A 23724-nucleotide genomic window follows, 5' to 3' on the forward strand; every position below is an offset into this window, starting at 1 on the left:
TGAAAATATTCTTTTTTTTCTTTTTCTTATATATGTCTATAAGAGAATATATTATTTGTGTAAGTATTGATATGTAAATAAGAGAAGACATTGTCTATGTAATTATTAATATTTTGAATTACCGTGGAAAAACTTTACTACAAGTTATCTTACCACTAGGAATTATAATGTATAGAAGAAAAAGTGTGAAAGAATTTAAGTTTACAAAAATAACACTTGTTGAAATATTATGCACGTAGAGTTTGATATGTATATCTTTTTCACATAATTGTTGAAATAATGTAAAGTAGTTGTGATTATTATATAATAGGAAGATAATTACAAGTATTATTAGTATTTTAGATTAATTTTTATATGTGGTCAAATTAGTATGTATTAAATGTAAATATTGTCTTAATTGTTTTTTGAATTAATATTCCTTGAGCGGTGAACCACCACTTTAAGTGACATTGGAACGGTTATATTGTTAAAAAGATGTAAAACCATTCAAGTGACGAAGTCTACATCACTTCAAGAAGGTTATTCAAATGATACCTAGTTGATATTTACCATAAAATTATTTGTTGTATAATTATTTATGTGATTGATAAGGAAATAGATGAACACATGTTATAGTATTGTCTTTAATGGGTATGTGATAGTATTGTGGACTTAATTCTTCTAATATTAATAACACTCATTACAAAATTAAACATCATATGTTTCACTAATGATTTGAAGAAAATTTATCCATCAAACTTATTCATAAATAAGTATATAAACTACCTTAACATAGAAAGTATAGTAAGGAAGTTGATGATGAAATTTTCATGTTTATGACTAAACATACTTAATAAATTATAGCATTTTATTGAGATGCAATTGATAACTTCTACAATCATAAATAAAAATGCATGATATATGTATGTGTTGTGTTATACATATAACACATGGAAGTGTGAATGATTTTAAATAGAAGTTCATCCTTGTGCATATTTTTGTAAATTGACATTATCTAGACTTTATATTAATGATTTAGACTTTATAATGCATTATATATTGTTTACTTAATATTCTAGCAATTTATAATGTACCCGATGAACTAACATGTTTTCATATATACATCTCCACATAGAATCTCAACCAGTTTTCATATATACATCTCCACATAGAATCTCTCAACCTTCGAACATGTATTTTCATCTTTCTTTTTTACAATACCCATTCCCTAGTCCAGTAGAAACACTTAAAAATTGTGTTGCTAAAACTAAAGATGGATTATTAACAAAGTATTCTATAAAATTGTGAATTCAACCTTACAAAAACAACATTAAATATTTTTAATTTGAATCTAAAATAGTATTTAATTTTCTTTAAAAACTAATATTAATGAAAAATATTATATTTAACGTTTAATATGTATGTTGAAAATACACATTAAAAGAATTGCACTAAGAACACAAGTTAGTAACAAATTACGTTGGGTATGGACGGGTGCCACGTAATCCTGTAAATAAGCTATTTTGGTATACTTATTGGTCTATATTACAAACATGCCCATGGATCATATATGTTTGATTTTAATTATCTTGGGGTTAGAATACTTTATTTTTGGAATATACCATTGTTTTCCAGCCCAGATAATTGTAGTATAAATGTTTGTTTAGGGTTCAAAATATTGGTGATCCTGCTATTGGCTGTCTTGTTATAACTGTTTGGGGTCTGGTACTCCACAACGCTATTTGAAATTGATTACTATGCTCCAACAATCAACCATTTCTTATTCATATACTCCACACACATACACAAAATGTTGCATTTACCAACAGCAACAAGTTTATCAAAATCTCCACATGTTTTCTATGAACGTCTAATTAAATAACCAAAAATGGCCATAGTAGTAAGTTAAACATATCACTACAAAAAAACAAGATCACCTTGCCAATTTATCATGACAGGAATACATTTTAATACATACAATGACTATAAAATTTAAGGATCTCCTTTTGCCTTATAGAATATATGTGCAATAAACACATAAACAAGATCAATCTAAGAGCATGGCAATAGAGGTTGGACATATTTGATTATCAAAGCTCATATCAATTTGTTAAGAGCTAAGGTAGCCTCAAGTAATAAAACTCAATAGATATCAAAATTTTACTCTTCACACAAAAGTTAGTACTCAAAAGTAGAATTAGATGCCCTCACTGAAACAATCATCTGGTGTTATTGTGGATATAATTAGCAATTCAACATAAAGGTGCTTAATGGTCCAAATTTGTGTGACAAAAAAATATGCCAATGAAATTATGAAACCGAATTGAGCACAATACTGAAGTTTAATGATCAAGTCTAACTCAAAACTGACAGATTATGTTTGGTTGATAAAACTATATCAGCTGCAACTTATACCTAAGGTGACAGGCAAAGCATTTAAATACAGCAAGGATTCCCAAAAGAAATCTTACCCTCCATCTGGATCTAATTGGAACCTTTGTCTTTCCCTTCATTACCAACAGCATCAGAAACCAAAGTGATAGGTCTCTGATCAATGACCTCGTCAATGATCCCAAACTCTTTGGCCTCTTGTGGACTCATGAAGTTATCTGCGTCCATATTTGCCTGAATGACCTCAACCGACTTGCCCGTGTGCTTGGCATACAACTCATTCAAAGAATCCCAAACCCGAACGATCTGCTTGGCATGAACCGCAATATTCTTTGCCTGGCCACTAAAACCACCAGAAGGTTGGTGAATCATGATTGATGCATTTGGAAGAGCCCGCCTCTCCCCCCTGGCACCCGCAGCCAATAGGAGAGAACCCATGGATGCAGCTTGGCCCATGCATACCGTACTGACCGGAGACCTAATATACTGCATCGTATCATAAATAGCTAGCCCTACACATAACAGTGACACCAATGCCAGGTCTCAGAACAGAGCATAAATTATACACACTTGAAATTTTTTTTAGAAAAAGTTAACATATTCACATGATTTCTATAGTTGTCTCCATTTTAAGTTGTTTGTTCCCATAACCATTCTGTGTTACAATTCATGACTAATCTCTACAAGGAAATCCACTAACTTGAAGAAAGTCTATCTGGGTTGGTTAGGCAGGGTGTATGAGTTGTTGTAAGCTATATAACATATATTCAATTCTTAAGGATAAAAAGAATCTAGTAACCAAGCCTACTGAAATCTCTCTTCTCTGATTACATTTTTTTGGTTTTTTTGTTCATGAAGGAGACTCAAAATCGAATCCCAAATAAAACACCAGAACATTCTATTGCAAAAACCAACCAAATAGTTTACCCATTAGAAGTCACTTATTTGACCCATTGAGCAATTACCATTGATTATAGATTAAAGAACAAAAACCACACATTTTACACATCACAGATGCGTTCCATTCTATTTTTTAACAATTAGGGGTGTTGCAAAATGGGTTCGTCGAAAAATGCGATTTTGAAGAGGTAAACGCAATTAGAGAGAGACAAGAGACGATGAAATGAAAAGGGTACCTGCGGTGACGGCACCACCAGGGGAGTTGACGTACATGTTGATGGGTTTGGAAGGGTTTTCGGATTCGAGGAAGAGGAGCTGCGCAACGACGACGTGAGCAGTGTCGTCGGAGATGGGTCCATTGATGCAGATAATGCGCTCCTTGAGGAGGCGCGAGAAGATGTCGTAAGCCCTCTCCCCTCGGGAAGAGTGCTCAATCACCATTGGGATGAGACTGTACGAACGACTACTGCATTGGGATTGAACGTTCCTTCCATGGAACAACTTCCTCGTCAACGAGTTCGAGCTTCGCGCAAAACCTCTCATGGCTCCCAACACGATCCGAAGTTGGGGTTTTTCGATTAGCTTTGCTTTGATTAGGGCTTCTCTGATTTGGTTTTCTTATGCTTGTGTTTCAGTTCATTCTTTTTAATTTTAGAAACCTCATTTTATTTTTGACAACTTGTAATAAATATCTCAATTTATAAATTGTATTATAATTAAAATTATTAGTGTGTAAATTATACCTTTTTTAATTGACAGATGTTTTTGAATATAAGATATATTTCGGATATATATATATATATATATATATATATATATATATATATATATATATAATAGGTTAAACACATTAATTTAAATTTATTTGTTATCTAAAAACTAAATAAATTCTTTATAATATTTATAATAAAAAAGAGGTACACATTAAAGAAGGTTTTCCATTGCGAAGTAACTTCATAAATTATTAAATTTAATTAAAGAATATAAAATTTATGAAAAATGTAGAATAAAACATTTTCAAGTATATATATATATATATATATATATATATATATATATCCAAACATAATTAGGATATTTCTAATGTATACAATGCTAGTAAATGAATGCTTACTAGGGAAGTTCTTTTATGCATGTTTAAGCATCAATTTATCTTTGTTTGGAAGGTGAAGAAAGAATTAAAGCATTATCCTCCTTTGATTTTGAATGCCCCCAAAACTAAACAAATGTGGACGAAAAGAGGAAAATTTACATTAATTCTTCAACGAAATTACTTTTAACTAATTGTCATTACGCATAATGATTTTTTTTACACTTTTCTTGTTTTCTTCTGAATTAAGTAGGGTTTATTTTATTATTTTGGATATGTTTAAATGAAAATTTACTAAAAAATAAAATTGAATATTTTTTTTCCACATGTTATAATTAGTTCATAAGACATACTATTTTGTTAAGTGTAATAACTATTTTAAAATAAATAATTGGGAACGTCTTAAAGAATACAAGTTTATTCTTTTCTTTTACACGGTAAATTTATTATCTGCAATTCAATACATTAATGTCTATTTCAACTAATAAACCTTTAACCACTAGTTACTGTTTGATGTTTTAAATAACATATTATTTATATTCTCAAAAAGCAAACATAATATTCATAAACATTTAGACAATATGTTAAATTATACAATGACACAACATACAAATCTAATCATAATATTTTAGTCTATAAATCTTTATCCTAATCCTTACCCACATTCTAAACCCAAATAAAATTGACAAAAAGATAGAAGTTTCCAACCAAACATTCAACCTTTTCCTTGGTTCTTATCTGCATTTTCACATATATCGTTTTCTTCTTAAACTTACAACCTTATAAAACTGTTCATGGCTTCAAACCAAAACACTCAACCTTTTCTGCAGTTCTTATCCATATTTGATAAAAGTTCATTCACAACCAAACATATATATGTAGAAACTTTGATCTTTTTTTGTTTTAATAATGTTCCACATTAATAATTTCTTTAATGCTACCCCATGCCACGTATAGTGTAATTATAATCCAACAATTTCTTTAGTAATTAAATACAAAAAAGTCTTTAATTTATGAAATCTTTCACTTCATTCCTATTTTTTCTTTGCGCTTACGTGATCAATGCAAAAGTTTTAACATGAGTAGTTAAAAAGGAGTTTTTTCCCAATAAGTTTAGTTTATATTAATCATTAATTTTATTTAGTTTCATATTTTACTCTTATTCTTCTTTATTAACATGGGTCCATATTTGTATATCTAATCATATAAGAGACATTAAAATTATAATTCAAAAATATTATAAAACAATTAAAATAACACGTTGGTTGATAAGTGTGTAAAAGTAAAATCAAGCCACACGACTGTTTTCTGTGTAAAAATATATTGTAATTTTAACTTATAATGTTTTTCTATATAATTCAATATTTCAATAATTATTTGTTGATATACTTTTTTTTTCTTAACATTTTAAATAAATTTTATTTTCAGATAGCCAACACATGTACTAAATATAAGAGGCCTTTGTTTTTTATTTTGTACTTTCTATACAAAAGAGCAAAACTAAAGATTGTCTATGCAAGAATTTACATGTCTTGTGATTAATGGTAGCAAATATCCAGCGTAACATTCGATGATGCAACCATTATATTTTTCAATAGTCCATAACATCAGAAAAGCATCAATTGTGTAAGTTCCAACCACTCCAACATTGGCTTACTCACATCTATCTTATATAATAAAATATGTTTACACTTTTTTTATACGTGTTTCTCAAATTTTAGGCAATCATGCCACGATTTATGGGAGCAACGGAGTGACGTAACAATAATTATTTTTGTAATTGTTTCTGATATAGGATTGAAAATCATAACATTTTATTTTGGGTTAAATATGCTTTTAGTCCCTAAACTATTGGTCGTTTCTGGTTTTCGTCCCTGTTTCAAAGTAAGGTACAATTTGGTCCTCATTCTTTTCGAAACGTTTGTTTTAGTCCTCGAAAACTAAACACTGTTTAAAAATTTGGTCCCTGTTTAAAAATTTGGTCCTCATTTAGCAACAAATGAGGACTAAAACCAAAATTCTGAGGACTAAAACGAACGTTTCGAAAAGAATGAGGACCAAATTGTACCTTACTTTGAAACAGGGACGAAAACCAGAAATGACCAATAGTTTAGGGACTAAAAACATATTTAACCTTTTTTTTTCAATTCTTTAACGTTGTTTTAAATTTCTATTACAAAAATATCTTCAATTTTTCATTTTTAAAATCCAAGTTTTTGTCAAAAATATTTCAACGTTCAAAGTCATTTATACGTATTTGATGATTTATTATAACAAAATTTTAAATTCATAATAAACACAATCACATACTTTTTTTTTTTTTTACTGTGTTTATAATTATAGATTTTAAAATAAAATTTTAATTAGAACTGATTTAATCATGACTCGTTTGTAATGTTGATGTTTAATAAATGCATTTCTGATACGTGTAAATAAAAGCCCTTTGGTCATAAAGAATGGAGTAAATCACCCTCGATTCCTAGAAACATATGTAGTATATTTAAGACTTAAGAAATACGTGTAATGTTTTAACAATTTAAAAAACATAACGTAATATAAAAATACCGATAATTACTAAAAAAATTACTACAACTTATAAAACGCGATAATAATGTGATTAAGTAGAGGAGTTTTTATTATACAAAATACAAAATAGAAATACACGCGTATTATACACAATTTTCTCAACAGTTATTATCAGTATCTACTGCAAAACCGCGACATCCTTGGATGACTTTGTTGTCGTTTGAAGCATCAACGACGGAATTGTCGTTGTCGTTTTGCGAAGGCAGGGATGAGATAGACGAAAGAGGTGGTGCAAAAGATCGAACCTAAACGACCCAACACTATCATTGATATCAAACTTATTATAAACATGCACGCGCCAATCACGTGATCCTGTTGATGCTTCTGCTTCTGCTTCCAGTCTCTCCCCGTCGTTTCATGCACCACATGCTGCCGTTTCGAACTTGGGAGAGAAACCGCGTGTTGACGCGTGTCGTATTCTGATTTGTTCCATCGCTTCTGCAGAAATTAATTAACCAAGTAACTGTAAAGAGATTAATATCGGTAATCTTTTAGTTCTTCTCCTTTTTTAATTAATAATGGCAAAATATATGAATAATAAAATTATAAAAAAAATCATACTGATGAAATATGCAAATAATCATACCGGCGACTGTGATTGTGAGAGTGGTTGGCTGAGAGTGGAATTGATTTGAGTGTTACTGAGTGGATTTGGCTTTGACTTTGACATTGACATTGACTTTGACCTCCACTTCCAGCTTGATGAATGCAGTTTGGTATAGCTCTTCATGTCAGGAAACTCTAACCCTTCTTGAAGCGGCACCGTTTTGGCCATTGATTTCTTGCTGGTGCGAATGTTCTGTTTGGGTGGGTTATGTTGAGTGATGATGGTGGAGTTATCTTTTGGCGTTTTGGTCTGAACTGATCCAAAGCAACATAGAAAAAGAGAGGCTTTGGGTTTTGGATATTGTAAGCCTTTAGTTTTGGTTTTGGCCATGGCTATGGAAAGTTTGAATGATGAAAATGGAAGCTTTTGAATGATGAAAATGGTGAGAGTCCCTTGCTATTTAAGGCACCCACACACTCCATGGTAGTGTTTATATGTCTTACACCCAAGACTTTGACCTAGTCTTTGTGTCTCATCCCTTCAACTTTTAGGTAACCTAAGCTCATTTCATATATATTATAGACTCAATTTAAGAAGGTATAGTTTTAGTATTTTTTAATACAGACTAAATTTCAAAAAGTTAAATAAACTATAAAATTTTAAAAAATTTCGAGCTAAAATGATATCTAATTTGTTTGGATGAAAATTAAACTTTTAAAAAAGATAATGATACTTTAGCAACATTTTTCTTACAATATTTTAACATCGTCTACGTGTTATTCTGTGATTGGTTATGTTGATGTTTATGATTAGTATTATTGATTGTGAAGTAATTTTGGATCAATTATAGAATGACACGTAGATAATATTAAAATATTGTAAAAAATAGTGTAAAGAATCATTATCCTTTTAAAAAATTATGCTAGCACATTCACTAGTTTTTTATATTCTTAACATGTTTTTTTAGTTAAAACTATTGAATATTACATGTTTTATAATTAAAATTTGTATTTACTGAATTTTCCTGATAATATTTAACAAAAATGAAATCAAAACTGTGTAAAAAAAAATGTGTTAATTTACTCGAAACATCTCTAACACATTATCAAACTTTATCATGAAAATTTATTTTAGTTTAAACAGATTTTACAATGCTAGCATTATTTTTAAGTCCTTTATTTTATTTTATTGTAAATTTTACTTCAATGATGGTATTTTATAAGAGTCATATTTGTTTCATGATTCAATTTTTTACGACTTGAAAAGGTAATTATATTATTTTAATTAAAACATTATTCTAATATTTAATTGACGATAATGATATCTTTAATTACACAAGTTGGCTCATGCATATATTAAAAACTATAAGCAGTGATTCTTATTTTATATGCTTTTCAATTTACGTTTGATTATTGCACATGATAAAGTTTATTATTTGAATGAGTAGAATAATGTTTTTTACTTTTATAGTTGAATTATTGATTTATTTTTGAATATCTCTTTATTGAAATGTGATGAAAGTCAAAAAGTAAGCGTGAAGTTAAACTAAATTAGTTTTGGATAAGATGCCCTAACCATGGGTTGAAGGGTGATGCAGAGATGGAGAATGTAAGAAGAAATGCAGAAGCTCTTGTGGAGAAGATGATGAAAGGGAATGATGCTTCCCATGACGCAGCTCATGTTTGGAGAGTTCGTGATCTTGCTCTATCACTTGCCGAAGAGGAAGGCCTATCTTCCGATCCTCACTCCATGCAAATCGTGACTTTTCTCATTACTCCTTTCCCCATTCATACCCTTTTTCTCTTCTTTCTTTTGTTCTATTTTTCAGCTTTGCATTGTATTCTTATTCCTAGGTTGAGCTTGCTGCACTGCTCCATGACATAGCTGACTACAAATACCTTAGGTTAGAAAATTTACATAAGCTTCTGTTTGTAATGTATGATCCATTCAGTTCAAGCATGATACTTTTATCTTGTTCCTTTCTTACATTACAGCAAAGTGCTGTAGTTTCCATTCATTCGTGTTGTAAATCCCACCATGTGGCAAAAGGGTCTGCTTGTTGATCATTTTTACTCCTTTTCTTCCAATTTACTATTCTGTGTGTTGTTCTTTCCTCTTTTTTTTGGGAAACTGATTTTTCATCCAGGGACCCATCTGAGGAAAAAATTGTTGAGAATTTTCTTGACCAAGAGGGAGTCGAGGAGGACAAGAAATTAACAATTTTGAGGATCATCAGAGAAATGGGTGAGTTTTGAGGGCAATTTGTAAATCTTTTGTCTCCTCAACATTGTTATTTATTACCTTTTGTTTTTGTTTGATTTATATCGATGTTATTTCAAGCTGTAATGTGGAAAATGTTTTAGCTTATGAGTGATCATTCGGATATCTTCTTTACTCTGATGTTATTTTTTAATTTTTTGTATATTCTTTTCTTTTTTATGCTCTGATGTGCTTATGATAGCTTTCTCGGATTTTTTTTTTTTAGTTGGTGCTCTGATGGGTACTGGGGTAGGGAAATATTTAGGACACATAAAGATATATAGCTTCCGTTGATTATATATATCCCCAAAAGTAAGAAACTCTGCTTCGAGGCTTTTGGACATTTTGTAACTATCTTTCACGGGTTCTGGATGTTAAGAAGAAAATGTGCATTTTCCCTGTGTTGAGTGTTCGTACTTCTTACACTTCTCAGTATCTCGTGTATTTCTAACAACAGTTGGTAAATTTCTACAATTTGTATGTGTGCTCTTAACAATATCTTGCTTCTACCACTTTTCAATTACATCTCTATTGGTATAAATACTCAGATAAGATGCTGCTTCCAATATCCAGGTTTCAAGGAAGAGGTGACTGGAAATGGAAGTAGTGATTGGTTTCCAGAATTTGGAGTTGTGCAAGATGCTGATCGACTTGATGCTATTGGTGCTATAGGTATTTTGTTAAATTAGCTGTGTTTCAGCTTTCAGGTAGGGGGTGCTCCAAAGGTACTTTAAATATTAGTCCCCAAAGGCTCAAAATCTAAAAGCTGGAGCAGTAATTGGGATATTAAAGCATAGTGAAAGGATTTTTTGACACCGTGCTGGGTTGTTTGCACCCTTAGAGAGAGACATAGGAAGATAGGGAAAAAGTGATAGCTGATATAAGTGATGTAATGAGAGAAGTAGTGAGAGAAGGAGGGGGATTTTAAGTGGGTGTTAAAATAAGTTATGAAAAGTATAAATGAGAAATCTTAGTTTGAGTCTTTTACCTCTATATCAGGAATTGCACGTTGCTTCACTTTTGGCGGGAGTAAGAAGAGGTTGCTGCATGATCCCTCCATTCTGCCACGTTCCGATTTGTCCAAGGAGCAATACATGAACAAAGAGGAACAGACTACTATTAATCATTTTCATGAGAAGCTTCTCAAGCTCAAAGATATGATGAAAACCAAGGTATGGCAATATAACTATTTTTGCCGAACACACCAAATTTTGCAAAAGGCATTCTTTTGTAAAGCCTGTCAAGAAAATGCTAATGTATTAAGTCTGTGTAGAAATACATGCATATCTATTAAAGTCTGTCGAGGAAATTGAATATCAACCACTTATTTCAGGCTGGGAAAAGGAGGGCTGAAAGAAGGCATAAGTTCATGGAGGAGTTTGTGAAAGAGTTCTACGATGAATGGAATGGCTTAAACTGATAAACATTTTTCATCTCTTCTTTCCTTGGACTATAGGGTCAGAGCTTCTTAAAAAATGAAACTCTGGGAAATGTTCAAATGTTGTTATTAACAATCCATGACATAATCGTTTCCTCTCTCAGCATGTCGGGATCCCCATGTCTTAGATTGTCTTGGATGTTAGACTATATAGTGAGCTTGTTTGTTGGTTACAAACATTGTGATGGATTTCAAGTATGTTTAGAAGGATAGAACTTGTTTATTGTGGAGCCCAACATAAGGTGTTTGATCCTAGAACAAGAATAAGTCTCTTATAAGAAGTAAGGATTAAGAATAGAGATAAGAGAATAAAATTTATGAACTATTAATCCTCTTTGGGCGTAATCCAAAAAACCAACTGATCTTGATGAGGAAAATCAATTGGTTAAAGAAAAAAAATTGCGGTTCCTGTTTATAGGATATACATTGCTGAATATTAGACAGATGATTAACGTGGTTAAATTTTTTTGGATAAGTTCTTATGAATCATGGAATAAAAAATGACAGGAAGTTGGGAAGCATTTATTCATTAAAGATAACAAACCGTACAGGCAAATGTTTGTAAAAGTACTGTCTATCTAATTCACACGGACCAGAAATATATTCATTAGGAAATGCAGTTCTGGAATATCCCATCAACAGAACATGAACTCCATTATTTAGCGTTTTCCAGCTCTATATCTATCCAATCCAATTCCTTTATCATTTTTGTACTTACAAGCTTTCCAAATAAGAAACAAACTGAAAACTATATTACTACTGCATGATCAGCATGAATTAGTTTATTTGAACCCTTCCTCCAAGTGTCTGTGAATTTGTGCAACATCCCTGCGGTATAGGTTAACTTTTAAGCCATGCTTCATGTACATGGTTAAGGCAAGCTTTGGCTCTACAGGGTGGTTCTCCACCACCTTCACACGGTACCGGAATATGATGCTGGCTGCAGCATATTTCATCTGGTAGTATGCAAAATCTTTGCCTAAGCACAAACGAGGACCACCATTGAATGCAGTGAATTTGTAGGCAGACTCACTCATGAACCTCCCATCTCTTAGCCACCTTTCTGGCTTGAACTCCTTCCAGTCCTTCCCCCATATGCTCTCCATTCTTCCCATTGCATAGATTGCGTAGATCACTTTTGTTCCTTTCTTTAGTACCGTTCCATCTGGGAATGTGTCATCTTTAACAACCTGAAAATTTCATAATTGCAAACTAGCATCACTTCTAAATGCATTCAATATGACTTTGAATTGTGTGATTTCTCTCACTACAGTATTTACTACGCATGTGTGTTTTTCATTGACTTGTCAGATTCATGCTTTGCCAGTAAATTTGACAATTCTAGGATTTCCCACTCTTTTATGAATATTTTATGATTGCCGTTGCCCGTGCCTAATTTTTCTAGGGGGCTGCCAAAGAATTGTGGTTGTTAGATAGACCTAATAATAGCTAGCAGCTCTGCATCAGCTCGGAGAATTTAATAACTAAGCCGCTTGAAGGAACAGATTCAAAGATCAGAACAAAACATAGGAGTACACTACTATTTTTTCTGTGTGTGGTCTTATTTCCTACCGAGAATTCTCTTATAATCTATGTTGACTTTTGATGTAAAAAAATTATTATTTAAATTATCCAAACAAAGTTTCAGTTCTAATTGAACAGCAACTCTGAAAACAGACTGTCCTGGCTTTACTAGACAATGCACATGTAGTGCTAAGATGAGTTTTACATCTCAAAACAGATATTAATAACCAAAATGGAATTACTCGTAAGCTTATAGCAATTGGAATGGAAAATGAATGAGTATGAAAGAAATTAAATAAATACCTCCTTGTGATCCACAGGCACAGAAGGGTATAACCTGAGAGCTTCTGATAAAGCAGCATGCAAATAGTCCATCTTCTTGATCTCCTCCGGCCTAAATCTCAAAGAATTATCAAACTCTTCCCTTTTTATGTCGTTCCTTTGACTCACCAACATGCATATCTCTGCTAGAATATTCTCCTCCACTTCAGGATTCTGTTCAAGCAACCAGAAAAACCAACTCAAAGCAACCGAAGAGGTGTCCCTCCCTGCCAATATAAAGTTCACACATATATCCCTCAAAAACTTATCCGAGTAGGGTCTTCCACTCTCATCCTTCAGCCTCATGAACACAGTTAACAAATCTGACCTATTATTGGTGTCTTCACATTGCAAAGAGAGTTCTTTCTTTCTAGTCCGAATGACATTCTCAGCAAACTCATCAACCCCTTTTATGGACTTCTTCAGCTTCCTTTCCACCCCGAGGTTGAGAAGCCTCATGGCCTTCCAAACGCACGTTGGGGTAACAAAACGAAACACTGTGGCTTCTGTTGCATCCTCAAAGGCTTTGGCAAATGGTATCTTAGGTAAACCCAGGCGCAAACAACCTGGATCAACACCAAAGGCAATCATGCAAACATTGTCAAAAGTTAGCCTTAAGAGAATGTCTTGCAGGTCTATTGCAACCGATTTCTTAACCGATGCCTCTAACACAGGCAAGAGCCTATAGTGGACAAGCTCGAACAAGGATTCCGTTGTTAATTGTCTGAACTTGGTTGAATGAAACTCAATGCTTGCTATTTTCCTTTGCTTCTGCCAGGTGTCATCGTCTGCATTGAATATACCATCTCCTAGCAGGTCTCTAACCGTGTTCCTGAAGTATCCTCCCTTAGGGAACAGAGGGAACTTGGTTTTGAGAAGGTGCTCCATGTTGCGAGGATCAGCAGTGACAATGCAGTTGAGGTTGCTAAAGCAAGGCCCTTTGAATCTGAATGTCCCGTTTTGCCTTTTGAGCACTTCTGTGATCCATTCATACAAGTTTGTTCTGAGTCCTGTGACCAAAGATGGAACCATTCCAAGGACAGGCCAAACGACTAGGCCATGGTGCCTCTTTTGTCTAAGAGAATGAATGAGTAGGAAGACAAGAACCGCAAGGAAAATCTCAAAAATTTGGATGTCTTGCATGAAGAAGGTGAGGTTGAGGGTTCTTGGTTTGGTCATGGCGTTGTAATGGAAAGGAATGTGGGAATGCATGGTATTGGTATGTTTTGAAGTGTAATATTGGAGGGTGGTGTTGGTCATGTATGTTATATGAAGTGGTGCACAGCATGCCTTGTGTTTCTTGGCGTGCTTAGTTTTGCATAATCAGTTTGATTTGGTGAGCTGAAATGTTTGCAATTGTGTTGGTTTTGGGTATGTTTTCTTGGTTGAAATTGTTCCAGGAATAAGAATGTTTGAACACTGAAAGTTTGAGTGTCAAAATACCTCGTTTTTGTGGTATGACTAGGAAGATGGAAAGTGGATGTAGCTGATAACCTAAGTCAGAACTGTTTGTACAGTTTTAATGTCACACGTTACTTTCTGATTAGGAACTTCATCAATAACTACCTAGTTGTTTGATTTTATCTTATATTGTATTGCATTGAATATAAGTTTAGTTTTATTGTGGGTCCACTGATTTGTGTGAAAACTTGTGGGTTGCCTTTTTGGTAGCACTCGGCAACTTGATCTTCTTAATGCTCTATGTGTCAACACTTGGCAAACTTCCACTTTTGGACACACTCAATCATTTCAACCAGCAAGGAAATTGGTTTGGCGTAAATATACAAAATATGTTTTTAGGCATTAAAATTAAATTTGAAACTAAAATTTATATATTTTTAAAATGTTAACATATTTTTATCTCAAAATTTTAGAATTTAATAAATATAACTTTTTTTTACATGTTAAATGGTATTTTAAACAGATATTTGATTTTACATATTAGAATGTATTAAATGAGATAAATTGTTCAAGTGTTAATTTGAAAATTTGTTTGACAGGAGAATATTTGAGACAAAGATAAATTTTAATTTTGTATCAAAATTTAAAGACTAAAAACATATTTAATTTGTATTTATATTTCATTGTACAGTTTAAAGAAAATTCACTCAACTTTAAATATCAGTAATAAAATTGCAACATAATCTTACTGTCATGAATAGTGTGTAACTATAAGTACCTACCCAATTTTGATGAATAAATTGTATTTATGAGCATTGATTATTATGCTTAGATGTTTGTGGTTGAATGATTATGAGAAGGAATTTGAAGGGTGTTTCTAAATTTGGTTGGAAGGTTTAGTCGGAGAAGTTTACTTGGTAGCATTGTGGGTACAATGTTGCTTAATACAGAAGAAAATGAGGTAAGAATTTAAACTATAGTCTTTGCAATTAAGAATGCAGTACATAATAACCATTGACACGTAAAAATTAAGGTAAAAAAAGAACAAGGTAGCATTTGTTATTTTATTAGCATTGCAGCAGTGGTTGATGTTTAGTCAAAAAAGGTTTGACTAAAATTTGAATTTGCAGTTGAAATTGAATTGTAGTTGTGAAACTGAGATGGCAAATTTGAGAAGAGAAAATAGACTAAAGAAGGAATGTAGATGAGTTGGAGATGCTGCTGTTGCTCAACTAATACACACCTAATGCACACGCAAAACGCAACCGTTCCCAAAACAAAAACCTAATTACCGTAAACATTTTCAGATAGAGGTTGACAGTGCGAACAATATCTATATTAAATATTTTTAAAAAATATAAAAAATTAAAATTAATATTAAATAATTACTGTAAATATAAGGATGTGTTAAAATATAATTTTATCATTTCTCAATATTTATTATAATATACTTTGTATAAACTTTACACAAATAATCTTATTTACTCGAATCTTAACTTGTAAATACTTATCAGTCTAAGTTTTCCATGAATTACTTTTTATGACCCATGACATAGTCTATTTATCTAAATAAAGGTTATACTTACTTATTTGTGTAATTTTCCTAAATAGGTTTATGGAAAATAAATTTAGGAAGTGATAGGAGACATGGGGTATAGGAAGAAAAAGTTAGGGTGCAAAAAGTAATTTGCATTGTTGTTTTTCGTTTTAGTTTGGATCTTGCTGTAATTCAAATAGGTAAATAGTTATTTATGGGAGGGTAAAGAGTAAAAGACTAAGGAAGTTGCTCCCTCCACCACCACAACCTTCTTCGCGCACCTCCTCAATTTATTTTTTTTCCAAAAATATCCTTAAATTAAATTTTTTTACTTTTACCATTAACTTTTTATACTTTTAATTAAAAACTCTAATTTTATATCCTCAGTGTACACCACACACACCCACCCCCTCTCTCTTCTTCTCATCTTTCCCGTCACCCACCCTCACACCCACCACTCGTCCCTCCTCCTTTCCATTTCCGTACCTACTGCCTTCAAAATCAAGGCCTAACAATGCTAAATGAAAGCACATACCTATGTTCAAATTTACTGGAATTCGTTAAAGGTAAAGGAAACCATCTTCGCCAAAATGTCTAGTTGGATCAAGAAGTGATTGGAAATGGTTTAGATGGACAATTTATTGTTGAATCTGAAGCTAAAATTCAGGGGCTCAAAAGCGGCACTGAGGGTTTAGTAAGGAGATTGCAGACAATGTCTTTTCTTTATTGTTGGTAAACTAGCTATGATAAATGATCAATTATCTGAGGTAAATTTCTTCATAAAGTTTTACTTAATGGAATTAAATTGTGAAACCTCTGTTCTACTGTCTGCATGTTGACTTATTTTAAATCTGTTTTACATAATTTGTTCATTGAAAATTCATGTTGATCATGTTGATACTTGTATAGGATTCTTTAAGAACTGGACTTAAAGTATAATGTTTGTTGAAGCTTATTAAGAGACAAACTGTACTCTAAAGAGCTCCAAGCTGAGCAGATGGAAGTTGCTAGCAGTGGGAACTGTTAAAGGCCAAAACGGATGTCAAAATTGGTTTGGCCTTCAACGGATATGGATATTCAGATATCCCATGTCCGTTTGGCTGTAACGGATATCGATATCTGTCAACGTATTTTTTTTTACGTTTTAACTATGGTAGTCTCATTTTTATTGAAGGATAATTGTGGAATGGGTAGTCCAAGAAGAAATCTGTGGTGGTGCAGGAAATAACTCCCAAATATAAAATATGTGAACAGACGGATGTCAACATTCGTTGAAGGTAAAACGGATGTTGACATCCGTTTTAAAGAAGGGCAAAATTGGTATAGGGTGGTGCAGAGAGCATTCGATGGTGGTGGAGGGAGCAACTGCATAATAATAAAAGCAACTGTGTAGAAGAGGTTAGGTAGCGGGTAACGTGGCATCCCATGAGCAATTGGGTTAAAAAGTTGATAGGTCCAACTATTATTTTAAAAATATGAGATTATTGATGGTTGAGGGTAATTTATAACGATATTCTATCATCTTAACAATTTTTTTATACCACGTGTTATTGTTTTATTAATATGTTTAAATTTATTTTAAAAATAATTATTTAAAACATTAATAATAAAGCACCATGTCAAAAAAAATTTATTAAAAAAATATTTTTACTAAGGATTATCAACTTTTTATAATAAATTTTTGATAATAGATTACGTGTCACTATTTTATTGATCCGTTTGAATTTATTTTTAAAAAAATATTTAAAACAGACCAACAACAAATCACCACTAAATATTATAAAAAAATTATAAGAAAAATTGCTAAAATAATATTTTCCAACTAATAATATAATTATTATAATAAGGTTTCTTAGTTGAAACGTGCATGAATGGAAACTAGATGGAAGTTGGAAAAATAATGTCCCATCAAAGGTGTTATCTTTTTCCTTTTCTTGGGAGCCATAATACTCATCATTCCACTACCACACCCTTATGAAGAATATGAACAAATAGAGAGGAATTAAAGTCACTTTCACCGATACTTTCAAATCTCAAAAGTAGAGACAGCAGAAAATGGAAAATGATGCCCGTCATTATAAAGACGTGGTTACCTCCAAGAAGGAATATTATTAATTATAGTTAATATAATTAGTTATAATTACAATGAAAATAAGCACTTGTATGTGACATGTTAAGTATATTACCATGATACATCCTTTTTCTTCCAACACTATGTCTTCTCCTTTCATTACTTCTTGTGGTACACCATTATTTTGCCCTAGCTCAATCCATGTACAAAACTGGGCTGTTACAAACTGGGCTCAATAAAACTTAGTTTCGGGTCACTGTCCTTTAAGTCTGAGTATTACAAACTGGGCTCTTTCTTCCTGCACCCCGTAAATTAGTATATCTTCATTTTACCCTTATATATTTATAATAAAATATGAGGTTAATCTCTGGATGACCTCCTTCGTTAATCCGTTTTCCAAACCTTCTCCTGTGGAGGTGTGTGTATGGTCCACGTGGAAGTTTTAATTTACTGTGATTATTCTGTTTTAAATATACAGATTAATAAATACATAATTTATTGTTAATATATCGTCATCTACATAAAATATTTTAGAACATTTTTTTTCATGCATTTTTTGTTGGCATGTTCTCTCCGTTAAATAATTTCAAATAAACCGTCGATTTTTTATTACTCAACTTAATAAACATATTAAAAAAGTACGGTTTAATAAGACTAATTAAGTTTTTTCTTTTAATCTATTAAAATCATGTTTATATATCATAACTAATCTCAACCGTTTAATATTATAATTATTATTTATAATAAATTATCATTTTGGTAGTATTAACTACTATATTATTACATACTTTAGTAAGGATTATTTCAAAATAAATCGGCGACTCCTTCAAAAAAACAAATGGAAAATTTTGCATTGGTTGTCATAAAGAAATTCATTCTTATTAATATGCTCGAAGCAGAAAATTATTATTCAAATGGTAACACAAATTAACTAAAACAACTTATAGCAAATCATGGATAAACTTCGATGAGAGATTTGAAGCCAAATACTGGAGTAAACTTGCAGCTGGTGAAGCCAGCCTGGTATATAAGTTTCTCCCATTCTTTCTTCTCTCTTTCTTTTCCATTCAAGAGAGTCAACATCGCCAAGTCAAAGTTCAGCTTCAGCTCAGTCAAATCTCGATCATCACCTGCTTCATCAATCACCACGTCTATGATTATCACCTTTCCCTCCTTCCCTTTCCCAGAAATCGCTTCTTTGCAGTTCTTCAGTATCTTTATAGAAAGTTCATCATCCCAATTATGCAGAACCCACTGCAAAATAATCAACTCAAATTTCAGCTATACACAATCAATACATTACTCCCACATTCACAATACCATTTTAATAGTTAGGAACCTATGAATGTGGAAGACTTTGAGATTAATGTTTGATGAATTAATATATCTATGTATACCTTGAGTAAAACTGCATCGGCAGAAGGAATCGATTCAAACATGTCACCACCAACAAAACTCAGATTTTGGGTTGTTTTCAAATTGGCCACAACTTGTGGTAGGTCAAGGACGGTGCATTTCATGTGAGGAAAGGATTCGAGTATGAGCCTGGAGACAGCACCAGTGCCACCTCCCACGTCGACAAGAGAATCCAACCCCTCAAACACGTGCTTGCATTGTTGGAGACCCAGTTTGACCATTTCAGAATCAGCTGCCACAGCCTTCTGAAATACATTCAGAAACTGAAAATCATTTTTGATGAAGTCAAAGTAACTCTCTCCTGTTACGCTCTCGAACAACGGAACTTGAGTATCTTCTGTAAACAGTTTCTTGGAGGAGTTCCACATGTTAAACATACTTGGATGAAACGCTACTTCCGCATTGGGTGCCAAGCAGAAGGAGTTGCTTCTGACGAGAAACTTTGATGCAAGAGTCAAAGAATATGTTTCTTCTTCTTCTTCAGAGTTCTGTGAAGGTGTTTTCGTGAAGAAGCCGTTGTGTGTTAGAAGGCGCATGAAGCGATGGAGAACACCGACTTTTGAAGGCGGCAGATTCAGAGCTGAGGCCAAGCCGGAGAGAGTGATAGGTTTTCCGTGACGGTGGATTGCGTCGGCTATGCCTAGCTCCGTCGCAAACTTCACCGCCATGCAGCTTTGGAAACTGAGGAGATATTTGTGCACGTGCATTTGAGCTTTATATATTTCACTTGCATTTGCACTGTCATTGTCTGTGAAAACCATTTTCTTTTTCTTTTTCCTGAAGATCTTGGTTTGATGTGATGTGCTTTGTCTGTGATATGATACACGTTCATTTATAGGGGCTTCCATGGATATATTGGTAAATTTCTATAAATAAAATCATACCTTTTTAAATTCTTATTTTAATTTAATGTTACTCTTTATAAAAAATCATACTTCGTTTATTGTTTGTCTAAATTTAAATCAATCTGTGAAACGTATCGGATTACTTTATTGAATTAATTATTAATATTAATTGACAATTTAATGAATTAATTATTAATATTAATTGACAATTTAATGAAATATTTAATATTAATTGACAGAGAAGACATTCCCACTAAACAGGCCCATGCTTCTACTGGCCCATTATTGGTAGGCCTTCAAGGGTCAGTCTTTCTTTGGGCCATTTTAGAACAATATGTTTAATCTTTCGGTGTTGCTCCCTCCACTACCACACCTTTCTCTCTCTACCTCTCTTTTACTATTTTGTCCCTCTATTTTTAGGGTTATTATTTTTTAATTTTACCCATTCGTAACCTATTTCACTAATAACTTATTATAGTCCCGTACACGAGTAAAATATGTTTCTTTCATTTTAACATTATATTTCTTCCTCTCTTTCTTTCGTCGTTGTGAGATACTACAAGTTGCAAAGGTTGGTAGTGGTAGAAAGAATTATCAAGCAGTGTCGTTCTCGTGGTGCAGTGTCGTTCTCGTGGTGCAGTGCGTGGAGTGCTTCCTCATATTCGAATAAACCTTGAAATAAAACCCTAAAATAAAAAACGTAAACGGAGGTGACATCCTTCAACCAAGGTGACATCCTTCAACGGATGTCAACATTCGTTTAAGCAAAAACGGATGTCGACATCCATTTAAGGAAAAACGGATGTCCGTTTTACCTTAAACGGATCCGTTGACGATGTCACTTAAAGGTTACGTTTTTTATTTTAGAGTTTGTTTTATTAGGGGACATCCGTTGAAGGATGTCACCTTCGTTGATGTATACTTCCTCATGCTGGTTGATGCTCTGGACGTTTCTCGATGTGGACGAAATGGACGAAGTGGACGAAGAGGACGAAGAGGACAAGGTGGATGAAGGGGACAAAGTGGACGATGTCGAAGAAGAAGAAGAAGAAGAAGAACAGGAAGAAGAACTGGAAGAAGAACAAGAAGAAGAACAACAACAAGAAGAATAAGAAGAAGAACAGGAAGAATAACAAGAAGAAGAAGTAGTAGAAGAAGTGGAAGAAGTGGACGAAGTGGACAATGTGGAGGAAGAAGAAGAAGAAGAACAAGAAGAAGAAGATGAAGAACTGGAAGAACAACTGGAAGAAGAACAACAAGAAGAACTGCAAGAAGTGGGAGAAGTGGAAGTAGTGGACGACGTGGACGAGGTGGACGAAGTGGACCAAGTGGACCAAGTGGAAGAAGAAGAACCAATAAAACAAGAAGAAGAAGTGGAAGAAGAACAAGAAGAAGAAGTGGAAGAAGAACAAGAAGAAGAAGTGGAAGAAGTGGGTGAAGCGGACGAGGAGGACGAAGAGGACGAAGAGGACAAAGTGGACGAAGTGGATGAAGTGGACGAAGGGGACGGAGGGGACGAAGTGGACGAAGTGCAAGAAGAAGAAGAAGAGGAAGAACCAACAGAACAAGAACAAGAAGTGCAAGAAGAACAAGAAGAACAAGAGGAACAAGAAGAAGAAGTGGAAGAAGTCGGAGAAGTGGACGACGCTCCTCCATACCACAGCGACAATGGAAGCTTTCAAACAAAAAAAACTGGGAAGAAAAAGGAATGCAAATGCGGGAGGTGGGAAGGTGAAACGAAAATGGGGAAAGAGGAAGAGAGTTCTGTGGGTGGGTACTGGAAAAGTAAAAGTAGGGTTTCAAATTATTTAAAATAGGATAAAAGTAAAAATCTTTTAATTTAAGAATATAATTGTATTTAAAATAATGTGGGGAAGTGGAGGAAGTATAGAGTGGTGATGGAGAGAGCAACACCCAATAGATAGATTGGAGTATGGATCAGTGAGAGGAAATGCGATAGTGTTTACCGTGAGACAAGACCTACGGCGTTGAGGAGGTCCTATTCTCGGAAGCCAATGAAGAATTGGGCCAGGCCTTCATTATGTCCACAAGAACGTTCCACTTCACTCGGTTCGTGTAATCCGGTTCACTCGGTTCGTGTAAAGAACCACGCTCACCACCTCTTCCATATTTGTTTTAACGTTTTAAGTTAAATTATTAAATTTTAATTTTAATTAATGTTATTGATTTATTTCATAATTTACTGCAATAACATTTTATTTATTAATTACTAATTAAATATAAACATTAATATTATTACTGTTGTTATTATTATTTATGAATTTATTATTGATTTTATTGGATCAAATTAATTATTTATGAAACGTTGTTATATGTTTTAGAGATACGTCAAACCAATATTTCACTCGTTTATTTAGTATTAACAGTCAGTTTTATTTTCGATTCGTCATTTAATGATTAACTGTTGAAACTTAAAAATAACAATTGGTAGATCATAATTAAAATTCAATCTACTTCATATATAATTATTCAAACTCCTATAAATTATTTGTTATTGTAATAAAACTAGTATTTAAAGGATGCATTTTATTAATTTATTCACGAAAATTCATTGACAATGACAAACAAAAAAGGTTCCTTTCCTTACACATACACCCTGTTTAGATCCTTGTCCATTGCAGCATATTGTACAAAACTGAGTTCCAAAACTGCATTTCAATCCATTGCAATCTGGCGGCGGATCACTCTCCACTCTTACTGATTCTGTAGGAAATGAAAAGGCTCGCCTTTTACTAACATTCTGAAAGAGAGAAGAAGAAGAAGAATGACAAAAGAGAGAAGAGAAGAAGAAGAAGAAGAATCACCTTGTTGGGAAACACAAAGTTCAGCTGAGAAAAGGATCCCAGCAAAACAGAAGCTCAACCAAAAAAGAGACATTGCAGTGTTGTGTTGTGAGTCACGGAAGAAGTTGAACAAGTGAGGTTTATGAAAATGCAGTTTTATGTTACCAGTTTTATGGCTTTTTAAAGTGAATTATTTTATGAAAATGTAGTAATTTTTGACCGAATAGAAAAATCGTGTAATCATGCAATGGTGCTCTGAAAGTTTATGTTACCAGTTTTGTGGTAAACAAAGTAAAAAGTTGCTTTATTTCCTTTTTCTATTTTTATTTAAGTACCAACGAAAGAAGAATTCACTTTGCTCGGTGTGGGCTCACCTTACTGCCATTACCGCATTCTCTCATTCGTAGTTTTTAGGAAGAGATTCTGGAATAACTATGTTTGTGTTTAACTTTTACTATTTAATTTGATTAAGAAAAATAAAATCATACAAAAGAGAAAAATTCGGATTTTATTTTTATTAATATTATTATAATAATTTTTTCATTATTAATATTATTATCATTACTGTTATTAATAATAATAATAATAATAAAGTGAGGTCATTATTTTAATAAA

The 23724-nt window shown here is 32.8% G+C and overlaps 4 protein-coding genes and 2 long non-coding RNA genes across 6 annotated transcripts; 1 reads left to right on the forward strand and 5 right to left on the reverse strand.

The window, feature by feature from the left end:
• Positions 1-2190: 2190 nt before the first annotated feature.
• Positions 2191-3904, reverse strand: NCLPP7 (nuclear-encoded CLP protease P7). Its single transcript, XM_047313197.2, has 2 exons — positions 3507-3904; positions 2191-2882 (listed from the first exon to the last, which is right to left on the reverse strand). Exons 1-2 carry the CDS (start codon positions 3811-3813, stop codon positions 2464-2466), a joined length of 726 nt encoding a protein of 241 aa, XP_047169153.1. The 5' UTR covers positions 3814-3904; the 3' UTR covers positions 2191-2463.
• Positions 3905-6972: 3068 nt separating this feature from the next.
• LOC148201877 (uncharacterized) lies at positions 6973-7936 on the reverse strand. The gene is made up of 2 exons (XR_015784689.1): positions 7533-7936; positions 6973-7384 (listed from the first exon to the last, which is right to left on the reverse strand). It is a non-coding gene; the product is annotated as an uncharacterized LOC148201877 (long non-coding RNA).
• A 1097-nt stretch (positions 7937-9033) lies between these two features.
• On the forward strand, positions 9034-11420 carry LOC124837706 (Metal-dependent phosphohydrolase). Its single transcript, XM_047313147.2, has 6 exons — positions 9034-9251; positions 9347-9396; positions 9640-9737; positions 10326-10424; positions 10752-10924; positions 11086-11420. The coding sequence occupies exons 1-6, from the start codon at positions 9093-9095 to the stop codon at positions 11170-11172; spliced, it is 666 nt and encodes a 221-aa protein (XP_047169103.1). The 5' UTR covers positions 9034-9092; the 3' UTR covers positions 11173-11420.
• Positions 11421-11700: 280 nt separating this feature from the next.
• On the reverse strand, positions 11701-14661 carry CYP86B1 (cytochrome P450, family 86, subfamily B, polypeptide 1). Its single transcript, XM_047313146.2, has 2 exons — positions 13018-14661; positions 11701-12380 (listed from the first exon to the last, which is right to left on the reverse strand). The coding sequence occupies exons 1-2, from the start codon at positions 14293-14295 to the stop codon at positions 11973-11975; spliced, it is 1686 nt and encodes a 561-aa protein (XP_047169102.1). The 5' UTR covers positions 14296-14661; the 3' UTR covers positions 11701-11972.
• Positions 14662-18903: 4242 nt separating this feature from the next.
• Positions 18904-20263, reverse strand: LOC124837707 (isoflavone 4'-O-methyltransferase-like). The gene is made up of 2 exons (XM_047313148.2): positions 19442-20263; positions 18904-19298 (listed from the first exon to the last, which is right to left on the reverse strand). The coding sequence occupies exons 1-2, from the start codon at positions 20219-20221 to the stop codon at positions 18996-18998; spliced, it is 1083 nt and encodes a 360-aa protein (XP_047169104.1). The 5' UTR covers positions 20222-20263; the 3' UTR covers positions 18904-18995.
• Positions 20264-22832: 2569 nt separating this feature from the next.
• LOC148201878 (uncharacterized) lies at positions 22833-23672 on the reverse strand. Its single transcript, XR_015785003.1, has 2 exons — positions 23131-23672; positions 22833-23029 (listed from the first exon to the last, which is right to left on the reverse strand). It is a non-coding gene; the product is annotated as an uncharacterized LOC148201878 (long non-coding RNA).
• Between the last annotated feature and the right edge of the window lie 52 nt (positions 23673-23724).

The sequence above is a fragment of the Vigna umbellata genome, chromosome 3 (genome assembly GCF_029865625.1).
Source record: "Vigna umbellata cultivar VRB3 chromosome 3, Vumbellata_1.0, whole genome shotgun sequence".
Classification (NCBI taxonomy): domain Eukaryota; kingdom Viridiplantae; phylum Streptophyta; class Magnoliopsida; order Fabales; family Fabaceae; genus Vigna; species Vigna umbellata.

Coding starts and splice junctions, on each gene's coding strand:
- LOC124837707 (XM_047313148.2), bottom strand. CDS start 20,221: ATGGTTTTCACAGACAATGACAGTGCAAATGCAAGTGAAATATATAAA. Junction 19,299..19,441: donor CCGATGCAGTTTTACTCAAG/GTATACATAGAT, acceptor ATTATTTTGCAG/TGGGTTCTGCATAATTGGGA.
- CYP86B1 (XM_047313146.2), bottom strand. CDS start 14,295: ATGACCAACACCACCCTCCAATATTACACTTCAAAACATACCAATACC. Junction 12,381..13,017: donor TGCCTGTGGATCACAAGGAG/GTATTTATTTAA, acceptor TGAAATTTTCAG/GTTGTTAAAGATGACACATT.
- NCLPP7 (XM_047313197.2), bottom strand. CDS start 3,813: ATGAGAGGTTTTGCGCGAAGCTCGAACTCGTTGACGAGGAAGTTGTTC. Junction 2,883..3,506: donor TGGTGGTGCCGTCACCGCAG/GTACCCTTTTCA, acceptor TGTTATGTGTAG/GGCTAGCTATTTATGATACG.
- LOC124837706 (XM_047313147.2), top strand. CDS start 9,093: ATGGAGAATGTAAGAAGAAATGCAGAAGCTCTTGTGGAGAAGATGATG. Junction 9,397..9,639: donor GCTGACTACAAATACCTTAG/GTTAGAAAATTT, acceptor TTTTTCATCCAG/GGACCCATCTGAGGAAAAAA. Junction 9,738..10,325: donor GAGGATCATCAGAGAAATGG/GTGAGTTTTGAG, acceptor TCCAATATCCAG/GTTTCAAGGAAGAGGTGACT.